Source organism: Danio rerio, chromosome 2 (assembly GCF_049306965.1).
Source record: "Danio rerio strain Tuebingen ecotype United States chromosome 2, GRCz12tu, whole genome shotgun sequence".
NCBI lineage: Eukaryota > Metazoa > Chordata > Actinopteri > Cypriniformes > Danionidae > Danio > Danio rerio.
Genome location: NC_133177.1, coordinates 55,590,001 through 55,610,000, shown reverse-complemented (window position 1 = coordinate 55,610,000; position 20,000 = coordinate 55,590,001). Strand labels below are relative to the sequence as shown.

The 20,000-nt window shown below is 35.9% G+C and overlaps 1 protein-coding gene across 3 annotated transcripts in view; it reads right to left on the bottom strand.

The window, feature by feature from the left end:
• Positions 1-5,447: 5,447 nt before the first annotated feature.
• The window catches only part of LOC101884669 (interleukin-6 receptor subunit beta), a 52,257-nt gene continuing 37,704 nt past the window's right edge, over positions 5,448-20,000 (bottom strand). The window contains exons 11-16 of one of the 3 annotated variants that reach the window (XR_012394845.1): positions 19,443-19,586; positions 17,734-17,862; positions 17,553-17,643; positions 13,503-13,584; positions 10,613-11,943; positions 8,251-9,086 (exon numbers count right to left, since the gene is read on the bottom strand). Coding sequence is in view for 2 of the 3 variants with exons in the window: in XM_073931389.1 (XP_073787490.1) it covers positions 11,476-11,943; positions 13,503-13,584; positions 17,553-17,643; positions 17,734-17,862; positions 19,443-19,586 (914 nt within the window). In the remaining variant the exon portion in view is untranslated. Of the gene's footprint in view, positions 11,944-13,502; positions 13,585-14,661; positions 16,487-17,552; positions 17,644-17,733; positions 17,863-19,442; positions 19,587-20,000 lie in introns of those variants that run through there. The other 2 variants (XM_073931389.1, XM_073931396.1) reach the window with 2 other exon arrangements.

The following is a 20,000-nucleotide window of genomic DNA, read 5'->3' as shown; positions in this document are numbered from 1 at the left end:
GTTGAATTTGGCTAGTTACAATAGGCTAGTTTTTAATTTCAAACTTGAACAGCATCCCTTTTTTTCGATTGATATATGATTTAATAAATTTGTAATTTAAAAATAAGTATTATAATCAGATTTATTTCTACTAAATCTTTAGGAAATGTTTTTGGTACATCAAAAAATGTGGTTGATGACAATCTGACAAGCTAATCCAGCAAAAATGAATAAAAAATAAATAATAATGCTTTAAAGTATTTAAAGGTTCATGACACCCCCCACTTTCGGTTCAAGTCTACCTCAAATTTTTTTCAAAAGATGCATCATAATGGGTGTGGAGCTCCGCGATCAGAGGCAGGAGTGAGCGTGGCCAACTAAGCAAGGGAGAAGGAGGGGAGAGGACAACTGTTGTTAGTCAGCTCACAAAATGAGACACAAACCGTGAGGAGACGCATGATTTCATAGTTTACAAAGTTAAAATTCAAAGAAATAAACAGTAATTTAAGCCCTGCTACATTTGTTATTCGTAATCTCATATAAATATAACCACAATTTATATCATTATAAAGATAATCGTGTTCATATAAACAGTATAAATGAGGACTTCTCCCTCAATCCCCGGGTGTGAATGCAGACTCAGTGCAGCAGGTCTCTTGCCCTGTCTATTTTAACCATTAGCCCTGCTGGTAATCTAGAGGATTTAGGCGAACACAGCAGCACGGCGATGTGTCTAAATGTGAACGAACTCCTGATAAAAGACAACGTCCACCATTCTCCAGTTCTCGTACTGCTCTCCCGACAAAAATGCTTGCTGCACACAAACATGTAACATGCAACAAACATGCAACAAACCCTATGGATTATGGAAACAAACACATACGACCCTCCATGAACAGCTAAATACTGTGTGCCGTGGGTCCATGGACGCGATCTCACCCAGTCATCAACGTGTCTCACAGCTTGGCACTGGCAGGTCTGCCTTGCCTTCGGAAAACACGCGCAGTCATGAATAGTTACGAAGCCGGCTCTTCTCTTAAGATAAGAAAACTCCACTATGAACAATAATGAGAACAATAATACGTCACCAATTTGGACCCCCTTCAAAAATCATTTTAACCCCGGAAGCTGAAATTAGCTGACAAAAGCTCCAAATTATCCAGTTTTCCCACAATTACAGCTAACAGGAGCTAACATTGTCTTAACTGATGCTCAACACACACAAATGTGTTAAACTCTGAAAAGTACTCGAGGGTTTCATGAACCTTTAAACCTCATAATAACGTAGAAAATGAGGATAATAAATGCAAAAAGGTCTATATTTTGAGAAAAAAAAAAAGAACCACCTCTTTCACCAGGCTGGCTACAGGTATGTCCGACAATTCAATTCACCTATACAGCATGTCTTTGAACAATGGAGAAAGGAGGAAACCCACGCCAACAAAGAGACATGCAAACTCTACACAGAAATGCCAACTGACCCAGCTGGGACTCAAACTAGTGACCTTCCTGCTGTAAGGCCCCCATAATGCAATTTAAAAGCATAAACAAAAGGGGGAAATGAAAACATAATCACAAAACACTGAAAACTCTTAATTTACGGATATTCTTTGCAGTGTGTTCTGGCTTGTCAGCAGCATGAATATCCATCTATTATCAACCAAGGCACATTTCATCCTCAATAAATGTTGCTGCAGCAGCTCTGGCGCTCGGCCGATCTGCTCTCCTGTCGCCGAGGATCAGCGCTGTTTAGCCGGATGTGTGAGTGACACCGCCCGAGCTGACTTTCTCTCTCTCTGTCTGTACAAACAATGAGGGATTTGGTTGGGAATTCCAGTCGCAGGAAAGATGGACCTGCAGTGATGAACTTTGGCCTAAAGGCACAACATTCCCACACTAGTCCTGATGCTCGCAGAGTGTACTTTTACAGTCTTTCCTTTTCCGCAGATTGGTGACTCAAAATAAACTTTTTTAAAAACTTTATTACACAATGACATTGTATAATCTAAGAAAATGAATCCATAATTTAAGGTGGGTTTCACAGCTGAACAGAATAGTCCATCTGATTAGCAACTGTTGAAAAATTACATTAGGCTATGTGCTAATTTCAAGAGGCAAAGTGGTTTAATTTATAAATCAACTTTTAACAGTTTTGTCTGTTATCCTTGATGAAAAACCCAGCATATTCTGATAAGGGTATGTTTTGATGACGTATGCTAATCTTGCTGGTTTCATTGCTGGTCTAAATGCTGGTTTCAATGCTGGTCTTGCTGATATGCTGGTCTAAATCCTGGTCTTGCTGCTTTTAATTCGGTTTTGGTTGCTGGTTTTGGCCAGGATTGAAACCAGCAAGACCAGCATCAAAGGGATTCAAAATCAGTTAGCATCAAATTCAATCTGTCCAAAAAATTTTTTATCATGAGAGTCAATGAGAGTTGTTTCTTTCACTGAAACCAGTGACAACTGAATTGTATCAACCACTAAAAACCAGCTGGCACTGAATTGTGACTGATATCCAAAACCATTTAGCACTGACTTCTGTCTGATATTCCTGCTGAAAAATCCAGCTTAAACCAGCCTAGGCTGGTTGGCTGGTTTTTGCTGGTCAACCAGGCTGGTTTTAGAGGGGTTTTGGCCATGTCCAGGCTGGTTTCCAGCTATTTCCAGCCTGGTCTTAGCTGGTCAGGCTGGAAAATGAACAGCCAAATCCAGCTAAAACCAGCTTGACCAGCCTGGTTTAAGCTGGATATAGCTGGTTTTGGTTGGACTCCCAGCTTGGCTAGGCTGGTCAAGCTGGTTTTAGCTGGTCATCTCCCAGCCTGACCAGCTAAGACCAGGCTGGAAATGGCTGGAAACCAGCCTGGAAGTGGCCAAAACCCCTCTAAAACCAGCCTGGTCGACCAGCTAAAACCAGCCAACCAGCCTAGGCTGGTTTAGGCTGGATTTTTCAGCAGGGTTCTTAAATCAGTTCAGCCTGATTTCTAAAAACAGTTAGCATTGAGTTGTGTGATACCCAAACCAGTTAGCATTGAGTTGTGTGATATCCAAACCAGTTAGCACTGAGTTGTGTGATATCTGAAAACAGTTAGCATTGAGTTGTCTGATATCCAAATTCAGTTAGCATAGAGTTGTCTTCTCCAAAACAAGTTGGCATCAAGTTGCCTGATATTCTATCCAAAAACTATTTAGCATTGAGTTCACTGATATCTAAAACCAGGTAGCATTGAGTTGTGTGATATCCAAACCAATTAGCATTGAGTTGTGTGGTATCCAAACCAATTAGCATTGAGTTGCCTGATTTCCCTAACCAGTTAGCATTGAGTTGTCAGATATCCAAATTCAGTTAGCATTGAGTTACCTAATATCTAAAACCAATTAGCATTGTGTTGATTGGTATCCAAACCAGTAAGCATTGAGTTGTCTAATATCCAAAACCAGTTAGCACTGAGTAGTCTGATTATCAAACTCAGTTAGCATTAAGTTGTATGATATTCAAAACCAGTTAGCATTGAGTTACCTCGTATGCCATGATTTTGCCAAGTATGATGCGATACTGGATTAAAATCTGTTGTTGATACTGGAACATCATTTTTGTTTGGAAATGTAATCCATATCTATTCCCCACCCCTAAACCCAAACACAACTGTAAATTATTCCCAAAATCAGAGGGGGATAATAGTTGGGTAACAATCATGTAGATGTGCATAAACAGTAGCGCCCAATTCACACAGGGCTTCAGAGTCCACACTTCACCGAGGGCATGTCGGAAGTTGGGCCTGACGTAATCATCATAGCAGCGTCAGCCAATGAAATTAGTCAGCAATCTGCTACTGTCTGAGCTGGAGTGTTGCATATAGCGATCTGATTCTGACACTTCTGTTGGCGCTTGAAAAGCTGGGAAGATCCCAACTTTTTGCAGCGAGCAACGCCACTAAGGTGGCGTAGACGGATGCACAATTAAGTTCGGCAACGCTTGATGTCACCCATTCAAGTGAAAGGGAAGTGTTGACACTAATGCTCCATGTGAATGAGGCATAAGCCTAAACTTAACATAAACGTTAAATGGATCCCTTAATTCTGATTGGCTGATTGGAATGTTGTTCCAGGATCAACATAGATGTTAATCCAGCAACATGCCCTACTTGGTGAAATCAGGTTGGCGTATCCAAAATCAGAAAGCATTGAATTGTGTAATATCCAGTTAGCATTGAGTTGCCAGGTATCTCAAACCAGTTAGCATTGAGTTAGCATTGATTTGTCAACCATTGAAAATCAGTTAGCACAGAACTCAGTCTGACTTCCAAAATCAGCATCACTGGGTTCTGTCTGATATCTAAAACTGGTTACAGAAGTATTGAGTAATGAAAGCCATTGAAAACCAGTAAGCTTTGGATTTTTAATATACAAAACCAGTTAGCATTGAGTTGCCTGATATCCAAAACCAGTTAGCATTGAGTTGTCTGATATCCAAAACCAGTTAGCATTGAGTTGCCTTATATCCAAAACCAGTTAGCATTGAGTTGCCTCATATCCAAAACCAGTTAGCATTGAGTTGCCTCATATCCAAAACCAGTTAGCATTGAGTTGTCTGATATCCAAAACCAGTTAGCATTGAGTTGCCTTATATCCAAAACCAGTTAGCATTGAGTTTCCTCATATCCAAAACCAGTTAGCATTGAGTTGCCTTATATCCAAAACCAGTTAGCATTGAGTTGCCTCATATCCAAAACCAGTTAGCATTGAGTTGCCTTATATCCAAAACCAGTTAGCATTGAGTTGCCTGATATCCAAAACCAGTTAGCATTGAGTTGCCTGATATCCAAAACCAGTTAGCATTGAGTTGCCTCATATCCAAAACCAGTTAGCAATAGCATTGAGTTGCCTGATATCCAAAACCAGTTAGCATTGAGTTGCCTCATATTCAAAAACAGTTAGCATTGAGTTGCCTGATATTCAAAACGCACGTCATGTTTTTAAAGCAAACCCAACCATAACTGTAAATTATTCCCAATATCAGAGGGGAATAATAGTTGGATAACAATCACGTAGAAGTGCATAAACCTAACCTAATCCATGTGAATGGGCGTAAACCTAAACTTAACATAAACCCTTAATGAATCCCTCTTCTGATTGACTGATTCGAATATTTGTCCAGGATCCACATAGATGTTTATCCAGCAACATGTCCTACTTGGTGAAATCAGGTTAGCGTATCCAAAACCAGTAAGCTTTGAATTGAGTAATATCCAAAACCAGTTAGCATTGAGTTGCCTGATATCCCAAACCAGTTAGCATTGAGTTGCCTGATATCACAAACCAGTTAGCATTGAGTTAGCATGGATTTCTGTCAAGCATTGAAAATCAGTTAGCACAGAACTCAGTCTGACTTCCAAAACCAGCATCACTGGGTTCTGTCTGATATCTAAAACTGGTTACAGTAGTATTAAGCAATGAAAGCCATTGAAAACCAGCTTTGGATTTTGTCTTATTTACAAAGCCAGTTAGCAAAACCAGTTAAGAATTAAGTTAGACAGTGAAAACCAGATAGCTCTGACTTACAAACCTGCTGACATACAATTCTTACAAAACTACAGAGGAACCTGAAACCCAGCACAGAATAAAACACAGGTGACAACAGGAACACACAACAATAAACAGAAAAATTGTTCATATTAAGTTAAACAATTTAAAGTCCAAGAAGAATCAAACCCTGCTGAAAAAAACAGCTTAAACCAGCCTAGGCTGGTTGGCTGGTTTTAGCTGGTCGACCAGGTTGGTTTTAGAGGGGTTTTGGCCACTTCCAGGCTGGTTTCCAGCCATTTCCAGCCTGGTCTCAGCTGGTCAGGCTGGGAGATGACCAGCTAAAACCAGCTTGACCAGCCTAGCTAAGCTGGGAGTCCAGCCAAAACCAGCTATATCCAGCTTAAACTAGGCTGGTCAAGCTGGTTTTAGCTGGATTTGGCTGGTAAGTTTCCAGCCTGACCAGCTAAGACCAGGCTGGAAATGGCTGGAAACCTGCCTGGAAATGGCCAAAACCCCTCTAAAACCAGGCTGGTCAACCAGCTAAAACCAGCCAACCAGCCTAGGCTGGTTTAAGCTGGATTTTTCAGCAGAGTAATGTAACCCAGCCATGTCAAAACTCGTTCCTGGAGGGCCGGTGTCCAGCAAAGTTTAGTTTCAACCCCAATCAGACACACCTGGGCTAGCTAACCAAGCTCTAACTAGGCTTTCTAGAAACATCCTTCCAGGTGTGTTGAGGCAAGTTGGAGCTAAAATCTGCAGGACTCCGGCCCTCCAGGACAGAGTTTGGACACCCCTGATATAACCAGTCCAGCAAAGCAAATGTTTTGTGCTGTCAGGAACTATTTGTAATGCATTAAAACAGGCTTGAGGGTTTTCAATCTCTAATGTCCAATACTTAAAGTCTTAACACTTAAAACCAAATATCCAGAATACAAAACTAACACAAAACATTCATTCATTCATGCTTACTCCCTTATTTATCAGGGCTCGCCACAGTGGAATGAACTGCCAACTATTCTGGCATACATTTTCACAGTGGTTGCCCTTCTAGCCACAGCCCAGTACTGGGAAACTATATCACAATACAAATAGACATTAACAGTAAAACATTTCTGTCTTATCTTAGAAATGATATTAGCCAAGTTTCCATGTAACAAGTGCAATTTTCCCATCTGGCAAGTTTTTTCCGCTTGCAGTTTGGCTTTGTGAGAGGCGTCGCTTGGAAATGACCCGCGTGGTGTCCTTGGTGAGGTACTGTATGATAAAAAATAATAATAAAAGGCTGAGAAAAAGTGAACTGCTACATTAGCGTTGATCAGAGCAACACACTCTTGAATCTGCCCATTAAAAAATCCAAACCAGCCACAAGGCCTGAAATAGGAAGAACAAACTGTTCAAATACGTCATCTGAAAACAAAACAGATCAAACAAAGTTGTCCGTTTGCCAAAGAAAACCTTCTAAAAAAGTTTGCTCAGACAGGCCAACACCTTTGAGCTCCCATTGGTTGGTTTGGATTACGCAATAAGTACAGTATGAGGCTTCTTTAAAGTGAAAATCATCTACTTATCCAGTCCATTGAGGTCTGATGCAGGTAAAACATGACTGCAGAGTACTTAAGGTAAAATTCCAATCAACACCAGCACTGTTTTTGTGTTGAATACTGTAAATAAAGTACTGAATAAATAAATGTGTTGTGAGGTTGTGCGAACATATTCATATGTCTTTCATCAGCTGCTGTCTATGGCAAGCCTAATAACATTTAATATGTAACATGATCAAAGCTACTGAATATCCTGTCTTTTACTAGTACATTCATTAGGTACTAGTGGTGTAACAGATCACGGTTGATCCGTGATTTATACAGATCACAACCCACAGTTCGGAGTGCACGTGACCTGCAGATTAATACTTTTTTGTACTTGTAGGTTAATCCTAAATTTGTATTGATTGCAAAAAAAAAAATCACCTTTTGCGTCATTTAAATCACATACAGTCGAAGTCAGAATTATTAGCCCCCCCCTTTTTTAATTTTTCCCAAATGATAATTAACAGCAGGAAAATTTTCACAGTATGTCTTATATTTTTTCTTCTGGAGAAAGTCTTGTTTGTTTTATTTTGGCTAGAATGAAAGCCTAATAAAAGTTTTAATTTTTAAACACCATTTTAAGGACAAAATTATTAGGCCCTTTAAGCTTTTTTTTTGTTCGAAAGTCTACAGAACAAACCATCATTATACAATATTCTATAGTTATTAACCCAGTTAAGCCTTAAATGTCACTTTAAGCTGCATAGAAGTTTCCTGAAAAACATCTAGTCAAATATTATTTACTGTCATCATGCCAAAGATAAAATAAATCAGTTATTAGAAATGAGCTATTAAAACTATTATGTTTAAAAATGTGTTGAAAAAAATCTTCTCTCCGTTAAACAGAAATGATGACGGAAGAAGTTGTGGTGCGTTATTCAGGATGTGATGGGTTCCTTAGGTTATTAAAGGTGTTTTCTGTCACTACTTGCTTAGCCTGCATTAATGCATTCAGTGTAAGCTGCACAATTAATCATTAAAAGATCAGGATCTCAACACCCACGCAACGTAAATTATAAATGATGGTGACTTGCACATGTTTATTAATCTATTCAATCGCTGCACTCAAATCTATTAGAAAAACACAAAAATCTAGAAAGAGATTCAGTCTTTAGTCTTTTGAGTTAGTTATGAAGTTACAAACAGTCAAATAACACAAAAGTACGGGAAGAACACTTTATAATTTGGATAAAACCACTGATGTTTATGGTAAAGATTAAAATCACCGTCATATGCATGTAACTTGACGCTCAAAAATGAAAGTTGTGGGCAGCAATTACATTATTTGACCAATAGGTGGCGACAACCAGCCATTACAAATATGTTACTGAATAATTCTTCAAGAATTATACATCTAGCAATGAAACATAAAGTTTTATGAGTGAATAACTGCATCATTTACTGAAAATGAGACTAAAGATAAATATGGGTTGTACAAATGATACTGTTAGATTTCTGCATTTAGCGTTGTCAGCAACAGTATAGTAACAGTGAATTATTCACAGTACTGAATATTTTACAATTTATTTTTATTCAGCTGATTATTTCTTAATTTTATTATTAATACAATTACAGGATCTAAGTTCTGTTTGTCAAATCCAAAAGTGTCTTGCAGTACTGCTTCTGTAATAAATGGAAAGCAAATGACATTTGTCTCCACCAGGCACGTGCACACATAGGGCTCAACCTGTGCAGTGCACATGCCCTTTTTAGTCTTGGATAGAAAGTGCGCTTCCAAAATGATCAAAAGTGCCCCCGCGATGCGGCACACCTTCGGTCCCGCCCTTCAGTAGGCGCGCGACAACACCGCTCTTGAGTACGCGCGCGACAACACAGCTGATCAGTACTCGCGCAATAACACCGCTCTTCAGTACGCGCGCATCCCCCCCCCCCCACGCTCTTTCAAAAATTTATCCTGCTCATGCCCTTTGGACGATCTCTGCACGGGCCTGGTCTCCACCCCTTTTTGGTTGATCCGAAAAATGATCCCATCCGTGACTACAAAAACAAGAATCGTGAGATTTGTGATCCATTACACCACTATTACTGTAGATACTTGTTCACTAGAATGTATCCGTTAAATACTGCACTGTATGACCAATATGTAATGACAACATCTTTCGGTTAGTTATAACTTATAAAACTAAGCTACAATCATGTTTATACGTTTTTAACATTAAGAAATTTAACCAAGGTTAGTTTTCATCAAAAGCCTAAAGAATCATAACAACTTGTGTAAAATGGGCATCTAATGTCACCTTTAAAGGTCACATTTCCTCCCCTTGATTAAAAACATAGCTCCTTCCCTTCAATGGCGTTTTGTTTTTATCACAGCTCTGCCACTAGCTATGTTTCCATCCAAAAATGCGAATGAAGTTTTTGCGCAAAACTGGATTATCGCATAAAAGACGTGCAAATAAAGCAACGTTTCCATCCAACAAGTCAAAGCGAACTAAATCGTCACTTCCTAATTTACTTGCTTCAACAGTAAATATCAACAGTAAAAACAGAATTTGCTGCGGTAGGAGAAGCTGCGTATGTGTTTTATTCATCTAATAAATAACTTACGCCTCAGAAGACAATTCTGACACACAGTGAACGCGTGGTGGCGTTTAAAGTGTGTCAGACGCGGACCACAGACGTTCCTGATTCTGGAGGTCATTAATAATATTAATAACACTAATACTGAAATGGTTAAGGTGTTTTAGAATGACCCAAACAACTTTTCAGATGTTCTACATTGTGCTCAGCCGGCTGGTTTTTCCATTCACGAACATTTTCATCATCACATGATCTCTTATATCAAAATCACATGACCTTTTTTTAATGCGCATACTGGAATTTGTGCGGTAAAACTGTTTCCATTGCAGTTTATACGCATCTTTTCTTAACGAATAAAAAGTTTATCCTACTCAGTTATGCGCATACGTTTTTGAATTCGCCTTTTCAAAATTTATGCGCATCATGGCGTTTCCATCAACCACTTTTTTATGCGCATAAAAATAGATAGATGGAAACATAGCTAGCGAGAGTGGTTGAGCTCAAGCACATCAGATGAAAGGCAAATGAGTTGCATCTTGAAGGGGGCGGGGCATGTCAGATACTAGAGAGGATTTGATTGGTCAGAAGATTGAATGAGAAACTAAAGTTTAGCCCCTTGTATGTGTGAACAGGCCCTTTTTGAAAATATCGGTAAATTCGTTCTGGCTATTTTCCGGAAAAATAAGTTGTAACATTACCGGTAATTTGCCGGAATGCTGCGCTGTGTGAACGCAGAAAGAAGATTGCCAGAAAGAGCACACACACGTCTAGAACGTTCTGACGTTAGACGTCTACTTTAGCCAATCAGAGCAGTCAGACTTATTCCCGCCCACGTAGTTCAAGAAAATAAAAGGCTTTGAATATTTATCCAGACACCTTTAGCTGCTAGATGTTAGTCAGATTACGTTTATATGTTCTTTCTTAATGTCAACTGTTTAAATAATTATCGATAATATGCTTATGATAAGTCATTGTTTGTTTACCTTTGAGCATTGCTTCCTTCAGTTGCTTGACGCGTCAAGTGTGCCCGTGAAGCAGCCTGTGAGCACCAGCACACACACATTTCGACAGGCGAAAGTGTTCCTATATATTTTCACCGAAGTTGTTCAGATTACTGATCCATCCACAGAGTTTGTAATGTAGTCAAATGTTTACAAATACAAGCGCAGCAGTTTAGAGCTCATTTCTGGTTAATGATGTCAGAATTTACCGGTATTTTGGAATGGATGTGTGAACGATTTTTTCGGAAAAATTCCGTAAAGTCCTCGCCTGTGTGAACATCGCTTTTTTGAATTACCGGTAAAGTCATTCCATAAATTTTCCAGATATTTAACGGTATTACTGTGTGAAAGGGGTTTATGAGGTGATGTGGAAAAAAAGTAAGCACAAGTGACAGACAAGTTTTGCAAGTTCATATCTTCCAAATGTGAGTTTTGTCACTGTTTTGTACCACACTAGCTTATCGATTTACTAACTGATACTAACAATATTAAGTCACTTTATTTTTAATTTAACGTTAAATCAGCTTGCCATATTCAGCTTGCCAAATGTTTCTTGCATGTTTCTTTTGTTATTGAGAGCAAAGCTTGCAACACATATTATTGACATATTCTTCTAATCTCCATCCTCAGCATGTTTGCTAACCACTGCAGATTTTAAACCTCAGTTTACCCCAAACAAATAGCCCAAAATAGCTTCGCCATAAGTATATTGGGGCCTTCATGTGCTCATGTGTATCTGTGGATCTGAAAGCACACAGAGATGGTGTTTGATACGAGAGCTTATGTTTTCCCTGCTGGTCAAAGTCACGTAGAGCCTATTGCTGTTGTTTTTGCGGCGAGATAAACTACGTGCTGGTATCATCCGATAAAACCTGCAGAGACTGCGGAAGCTCATGCGGCTCCAGAATCCGGTACGGATCCACAATAGTCACGAATGGCGCATAACTCTGCGAAACATGCATGTAGCCGCATAAATCTGCATGACTGCTGCATAAATGTGCATGATTGTTTTGATGATCCAGGAGCGACTCAAACAGGAGATCGGTGGACTCTTCTAGTTTATATTCCGCAGGAAGGATCGGGTTTGATTTGCTGTAGCTCTGGTTCTGGAAAAATGTTGGGAATGTTTTTTGGAGTTTGGGCTCCAGGTATGTTATTTCGGGGGAGATGTTGTAGGTGTTGGATTGGGTGTTTTTGTTGTCATGGTGGATAATCGTGTGGTAGGGGAACACCTGGACCGGGACAAAGTCTTTTTCACTGTAGCCCTGATCAAGAGACACGATGAAGCTCATGGAGGAGGTCTGGAACATATGCTGGTGAACATATAAGAGAAAACTGAATGAATCTCAATATCAACACACTACATACATGCAAAAATATAAATATTATTATATTGTATCGCATTATATTATATTATATTATTTTATATATTATATTATATTATATTATATTATATTATATTATATTATATTATATTATATTATATTATATCAAATATTTGTCAGAATGCAAATAATACATAATTAACTAGTAGTACTAGAATTATTATTGTAAAAATCATACTATTATTCATATTAATTAAATTTAACTTGAATAACATTTAAACATGTTACAACATTTTACACAATACTTTTACTTTTATTGCATTATATTATATAAGATATTTGGCATAATGCAAACAATTAGATAAGTATCAGTACTCAACTTATTATTGTAATTGTCATTCTATTACTATTAATAATTATATTTAACATTAATACAATTTTTACACAATACTTTTATAAATAATAATCTTTTCACATATTGCATTATATTATATGAACCATTTGGCCTAATGCAAATAATTATATAATTAATTAATTAATAGAACTAGAATTATTATTGTAATGATCATTCTATTGCTATTAGAAATATTTACACTTAACATTAATAATATTTTTACACATTATTAATTTTTTTACACAATATATTTTTCAATTATAATCCATTTGCATATTGCATAAGGAAAATAATTACATTACATTACAGAACAATTATTATTGTATTTATCATTAATATAATTGTAATAATATATAACAATAATAATAATACATTTACACAAAGCATTTATTAATAATACATTTGCATATTTGCTACACAATCCAAATAATTGCACAACTCATTAATAGCAGTAGGATTATTATTGTAATTATCATTATATTATTAATAATACATTTTTACAATAAATATTAATAATAATTATTTACTCAATACATTTGTCATTAATAACACATGAAGTAAATAATTACATAATTCATTATTAGTAGAATTATTATAATAGACATTATCATCATATTGTTAATAATAATAATAATATTTATTTTACACAATACATTTATTAATGATAATACATTTCCAAATTTATGATGCATTATGCAAACAATTACTTCATTAACAGCAGTAGAATTATAATAGTAATCATTAATTATAAATAATATAATAACAATATTTTTATAATACATTTTTACACTACCCATTTATTATTAATACATTTACAGATTTTAAATGTAATGATAAATACACATAATATGATAAATGATTATACATTTTTATTGTCTTTATTAATATACGAGGGCATGTAAGTCACTACAATAGTGTTTGCTAAATGCATTTTATCTAAATATATAATATAAAAATAATAATATTCAGATCACAAGTGATATTTTTCAGCATTTTAATTTTTTTTCATTACTGTTATTATATTATACAGGCATGTCTGTTCTTTTTTTTTTGATACTGTCTTCCACTTTACTGTTTATAGATTATGAGATGTACAAACTTCCTCGTGACAACATGTGGATTTTATCAGAATGAACGCTCATTGTTTTCATACCTGAGATGGTTTGCTTTTAGACCAGGTAGACAGGCTGCTTTTTGAAGGGTCTGGTACAGTCGGACACAAACACTGTTTAATCCTAAAAAACATAAGCATAGTAAGTACACAGCACACTAATGTTGTCAAATTAGAGATCGTCATCTTGGAATTATAAGGTTCTATCTGACATTTTCGTCATTATTGAGTTATTGACATATTCTTATTAAATTACAACTTATTTACATTATGGGATGTTTTTTATACGTTGTTTACATTTTAAGACTTGTTATTTAAAAAACAAATGTTAAAAGCATGCTGTTTGCTATATGGAATGCAAAAACTTTAAAGCTCAATATCTCAAAATCATTCAGAATGTAGAAAGAACCTTATAATACCAAGGTGATGATATATAAAAGAGCTATTTTAAATAATTAGTAAAAATTTTAATAGTTTATACAAAGAATTATTAGAATTTTTTTTTCTTTTTTTAAATATTTCCTGAAGGATGTTTAACAGAGATTTTCACAGTATGTCTAATATTATTTTTTCTTCTGGATAAAGTCTTATTTGTTTTATTTCGGCTAGAATAAAAGCAGTTACAAATTTTTTTATCACCATTTTAAGGACAAAATTAGCAGCCCCTTTAAGCTAAATTTTTTTCTCAACTGTCTATAGAACAAATCTACTCAACATCGTTATACAATAACTTGCCTAATTACCCTAACCTGCCTAGTTAACCTAATTAACCTAGTTAAGCCTTTAAATATCACTTTAAGCTGCATAGAAGTGTCTTGAAAAATGTCTAGTCAAATATTATTTACTGTCATCATGGCAAAAATAAAATAAATCAGTTATTAGAAATGAGTTTTTAAAACATTATGCTTAGAAAAGGGTTGAAAAAAATCTCTCTGTTAAACAGAAATTAGGGAAAAAAATAAACAGGGGAGCTAATAATTCTGACCTTAACTATATATATATATATATATATATATATATATATATATATATATCCAACCCCAAATCAGAAAACATTGCAACACTATGGAAAATGCAAATGAAAAAAGTAGTGATTTCTAAATTTACTGTGACTTGTATTTCATTGCAGACAATACAACAAGCCTTATTTAATGTGTTTCTCATGATTATTATTGTTTTTTTGTTTTTGTTTTTTAATTATGGTTCTTGCAACACATTTCAAAAAAGTTGGAACAGTAAAGCATTTAAGACTTTGTAATGTTGTGTTCCTTTTCACAACACTTAAAAAACATTTAGGGACTGAAGACACCAAGTGATGAAGTGTTTCAGGTGTAATTTTGTCCCATTCTTGTTGTAAACAAGTCTTAAGGTGGGCAACAGTTTGGGCTCTTCATTGTCGCACTTTGTGCTTCAAAATGCGCCACACATTCTCTATTGGAGACAGGTCAGGATGGCAGGCAGGCCAGTCAAGTACCTGTGTCCTCTTCCTCCTCAGCCAGGACTTTGTAATATGTGCAGAATGTGGTTTTGTATTGTCTTGTTGAAATATGCTTGGGCATCCCTGGAAAAGAAAGCAGCATATTGTGCTCCAAATCTCCATGTACTTTTCAGCATTAATGGTGCAATCACAGAAGTGTAAGGGTGCTTTCACACCTACACTTTTGTTTCGGAACGTATCTCGATTGCCCAGTTAGCGCGGTTCGATTGGCATATGTGAACAGGGCAATCGCGCTCTGTTCCGCGCCAAAGTAATCGCTCCGAGATCGCTTGAATGAGGTGGTCTCGGCTCGATTGAAACGAACCCTGGAGCAGTTCGATTGCAGTGAGAAAGCGATCCGATCCGAGCGCGGTTATATCACAGTGTTTTATGGATATATGTAATAGGCTTACGGCTATATGAAGAGAGAATTATGAGTGGGGCGGGAAGTTTCGCGAGTCTCCGGATGCCCGCAAACGAGTGATGATCTCCCGGTAATCTCGCGTCTCCCTCCCGGTCCTAGGCATCGTCGCGCACCCTTCTCACCCCTCCCCACCGCGTCTCTCCTCAGACACGTCGCGCACGCGCACCCTGTCAATCACCATCAAACCACCACCTCTCCTGACAGCTGAGCGGGACGCTGCAAAATAAACCCTGACACTCTGACCAATGTGAGGAGAGTTTACTCGCACGTGACTTGTTTTAGCTCTTTTGGTCAGATTAGAAATTTTGCAGTGTGAAAGCGAACCGCTCCAAGAGCAAAGAGCAACAATGTAACAATTGTAATCTCTGTTTCAGAACAACTGAATCGATTCACAGGTGTGAAAGCACCCTAAGTTACCTTTGCCTCTGACACAACCCTGACAGACCCTGGCTTTTGTACTTGTTGCTGGTAACGTCTGGAGCACACAGTGTCCATTTCTCCCCCCAAAATACCTGAAATACTGATTCATCTGACCACAATACATGTTTCCACTTTATGATGGTCCATCCCAGATGCTTCCGAGCCCAGATAAGTCGACAGCACTTCTGGACACTGTTAACATAGGGCTTCCTTTTGGCACAGTACAGTTTTAACTGGCATTTGTGGATGTAACTACGTATTGTGGTACTTAAAGTTTTGCCAAAATAGTCCTGTGTCCATGTGGTGATATCGCTTAAAGAGGAATGAAGATTCTTGATGCAGTGCCGCATGAGAGATCGAAGATCACAGGTCTTCAGATTAGGCTTGTACCTTTGTCCTTTATGCGCTGAAATTCCTTCAGAATCCTTGAACCTTTTGAAGCTGAAATATCCAAATGTCTTCCTATCTGTCTTTGAGGAACACTGTTTTTAAACATTTCAATAATTTTCTCACATATTTGTTGGTGATCATCGGCCCATCTTTGCTCATAAAGGACTAGACCTGTTTTGGATGCTGCTTTTGTACCATAATTACAATCACCTGCTTACATCACTAGTTTCAAATCAAGTCAGTATATAACCAAATTATCTGATCACTGGCCATAAACCGCTCCTGTCCCAACTTTTTTTGGAATGTGTAGCAGGTCTGAATGACAGGAAAGGATGCATATTTACAAATGACAGGAAGTTGACCAAACATAACATGAAATTTTGCCTGTTTATATTGTCTGCAATGAAATTTCTTTCATGAATTTTTTATTTGTGTTTTCCATACTGTCTCAACTTATTTTTTTTAAAAAATTGGGAAAACATAATACAAAGTAAAAATGAAAAATAAAAGTTTGTCATGTTTTCCTGATTGATAAATGTCGATTTGAAAGTCTGATTTCTTTTAGCTTGGCTGGAATAATAGCAGTTTTATTTCTTTATTTTCTTAAATAACTATTTTAAAGGTCAATATTATTAGCCCCCCTAAGAATTGACTTGCCTAATTAACCTAGTTGAGCCTTTAAATTGTAATATAATCAGAATACTAGTATCTTAAAAAATAATGGATGAAATATTAGAAGAAATTAGTTATTATAAACAAAAGAAAGTTGTTAATAAAACTATTATGTTTAAAACGTTGTTTAAGAAATATTCTCTCAGTTATTCTCTCAATTAAACAGTAAACAGTTCTCTCTTTGCTAAATAATTACAATTTTAAAGGAGGGTGAATCATTTTGTCTTTAATTTTATATTGCCGTTAGAGCCATATAACAAAAAATAAATAAATAAAATAAAATAAAAAAATAACTAATAATAATAATATCAGACAAGTGCTGGGCGTCACGGTGGCGCAGTGGTTAGGATGATCGCCTCACAGCAAGAAGGTGGCTGGTTTGAGTCCCGGCTGGGTCAGTTAACATTTCTGTGTGGAGTTTGCATGTTCTCCCAGTGTTGGCATGGGTTTCCTCCGGGTGCTCCGGTTTCCCCAAAGTCAAAAGACATGCGCTGTAGGTGAATTCAATAAGCTAAATTGTCCATAGTGTATGTGTGTGAATGACGTATGAGTGTTTCCCAGTGTTGGGTTGTGGCTGGAAGGGCATCCGCTGCGTGAAACATGTGCTGGATAAGTTGGCGGTTCATTCTACTGTGGTGACCCTTGAATAATAAAGAGACTAAGCCGAAAAGAAAATGAATGAATGAATGAATGTGTTGAGCTCTCTTACTTCACCCTCATGCAGACTGCGATTATCAGTATCAGAAAAGTCAGTAAAAGTGCACACAGCAGAATGGGAATCACTTGTACATCCTCAAGCCCTGTGAACAGAACACACACGCACGTTTAAAGATAACATTGTGTTTATACGGGGCATGAATATATCAGAAGGTCAAGTGCAGTTGTTTTACCCACTGCCACCATCTGCCATGGTCCGACAGCGCCACCTGCTGCAGTGTGAGCTTTTACACTGATATTATACACTCCTGCTGTCAGACCACCCAGAGACATCTGACAAACACCAGCGTCCACCTGCTCACCTACACACACACACACACACACACACACACACACACACACACACACAGTTGGAGACTACATTATAAACCCTTTGAAATTTTAATTCTTTTTCAAATATTTTGCAAAGTGCTATTTATTTAACAGAACAAGGAGATTTTTCACAGTATTTCCTATAACATATTTCTTCTGGAGAAAGCCTTATTTAGTTAGCTTGGCTGGAGAAAGCATCTTCTCTACGTTAAACCGTGCTTGGAAAATAATTGAAAAATAATATAAACTTCACAGGCTATTAATTCTGTCTTCAACTTCAGATTTAAACACAGCCAGAAGATTTAAATTAAATTCTTTTTTATTCTATTTTATTCAATTTATATATATATATATATATATATATATATATATATATATATATATATATATATATATATATATAATTCTGTAATATATTCTATATAATATATATTCTATAATATATTTTATATTTCATTCTATTCTATTTTATTCTATACTAATTCATTATATTCTGTTTTGTTTTATTTCATTTAATTCTATTATAATCTATTTCGTTCCATTTTATTCTGTTTTGTTCTATTTCATTCCATTCTAATTCTTTTCTATTGCATTCTTTTCTATTCCATTGTTATTTCATTTTTAATGTTTTATTCTATTCCATTCCATTCTATTTTATTCTGTTTAATTATATTCTAGTATATTCTACTTCATTATATTACATTCTATTTTATTCTATTCTATTCTATTCTATTTAATTTCATTCTATTAGATTCTTTTTTATTCCATTGTAATTCTATTCTAGTCTATTTCATTCTAATCTATTGTTTTACTGTATTGTATTCTACTTCATTCTATTCTATCCTGTTTTATTCTATTTTGTTCTGGCTTATTCTATTCTATTTCATTTCATTTCATTCTATTCTATTCTATTCTATTTCATTTCATTCTATTCTATTGTTTTATTCTGTTCTATTCAATTCTATTTTATTTTATTCTATTTCATTCCATTTTATTCTGTTCTTTTTTATTCTACTTTACTATGTTTTATTCTATTCAATTTCATTATATTCTATTTCATTATATTCTATTCTATTTAATTTCATTCTATTCTATTGTTCATTCTATTATATTTCATTCTATTCTATTCTGTTCTGTTCTGTCCTGTCCTATTCCATTCTATTCTATTCTATTTCATTTATTTTTTCTATTCTGTTTTGTTCTATTTTATTTTGTTTTATTCTATTTTATTCTATGCTATTCTATTCTTTTTTCATTATATTGTATTTCATTCTATTCTGTTTAATTCCATTCTATTGTTTTATTCTATTCTATATAATTCTATTCCATTCTATTCTATTCTATTCTATTCTATTCTGTTCTATTCTATCACAATCAATCTAAACTAATGATTTCATTCCAAATAGAGCTATTAAAGTAATCTGATCAAATTGTATTTATATCGCAACATAGACCGCAGAAAATAAAATAACATAACATTCGATTTTTCCAAAATCGTGCAGCTCTACTATTTGCTATTTGGGTATTACGCAAAATAAAGCGTCTTATTTTGCATAATGAAGCATCTTACTTTTTTCTTTGCCATTTATACTCCACAGGACGCTGTAGTGCTGGATGAAGCCGTGGAGTTTCTCTAAAGGAACAGGATCCCATTTGAGAGAAACTGAGCTGCTGGAGATCTTTAGCACTGTCAGCTGTGGGCCAACAGAGGGCGCTGAAACACAACACGTTCAGCAGTCAATCACATCTATAGTGTCTGCCTTTATTTCTCTAGTTCACCACTAAATAAATATAAAAAGAAACACCATGTACCCACCCTCATGTGGTTTTAAGCTTTTATGGGTTTCTTATATTTTTGAAAGCAAAAACATATTTTTAAAAATGTTGGAGTGGTAGACGCTGATATTCATAGTAGATGATTCTTTTTTATGTATAATTGGAAATAAGTTAATAATAATTAAAAAAATAAAAATAAAAACAATAATAATAATAATATCAATAATAACAACAATACATACATACGTACATACGTACATACGTACATATATAGCATCAATGCTCAATTGGTACTAATGAGCCCAAAGTGTGCCAAGAAAATATCCCCCACACCATTACACCACCACCAGCA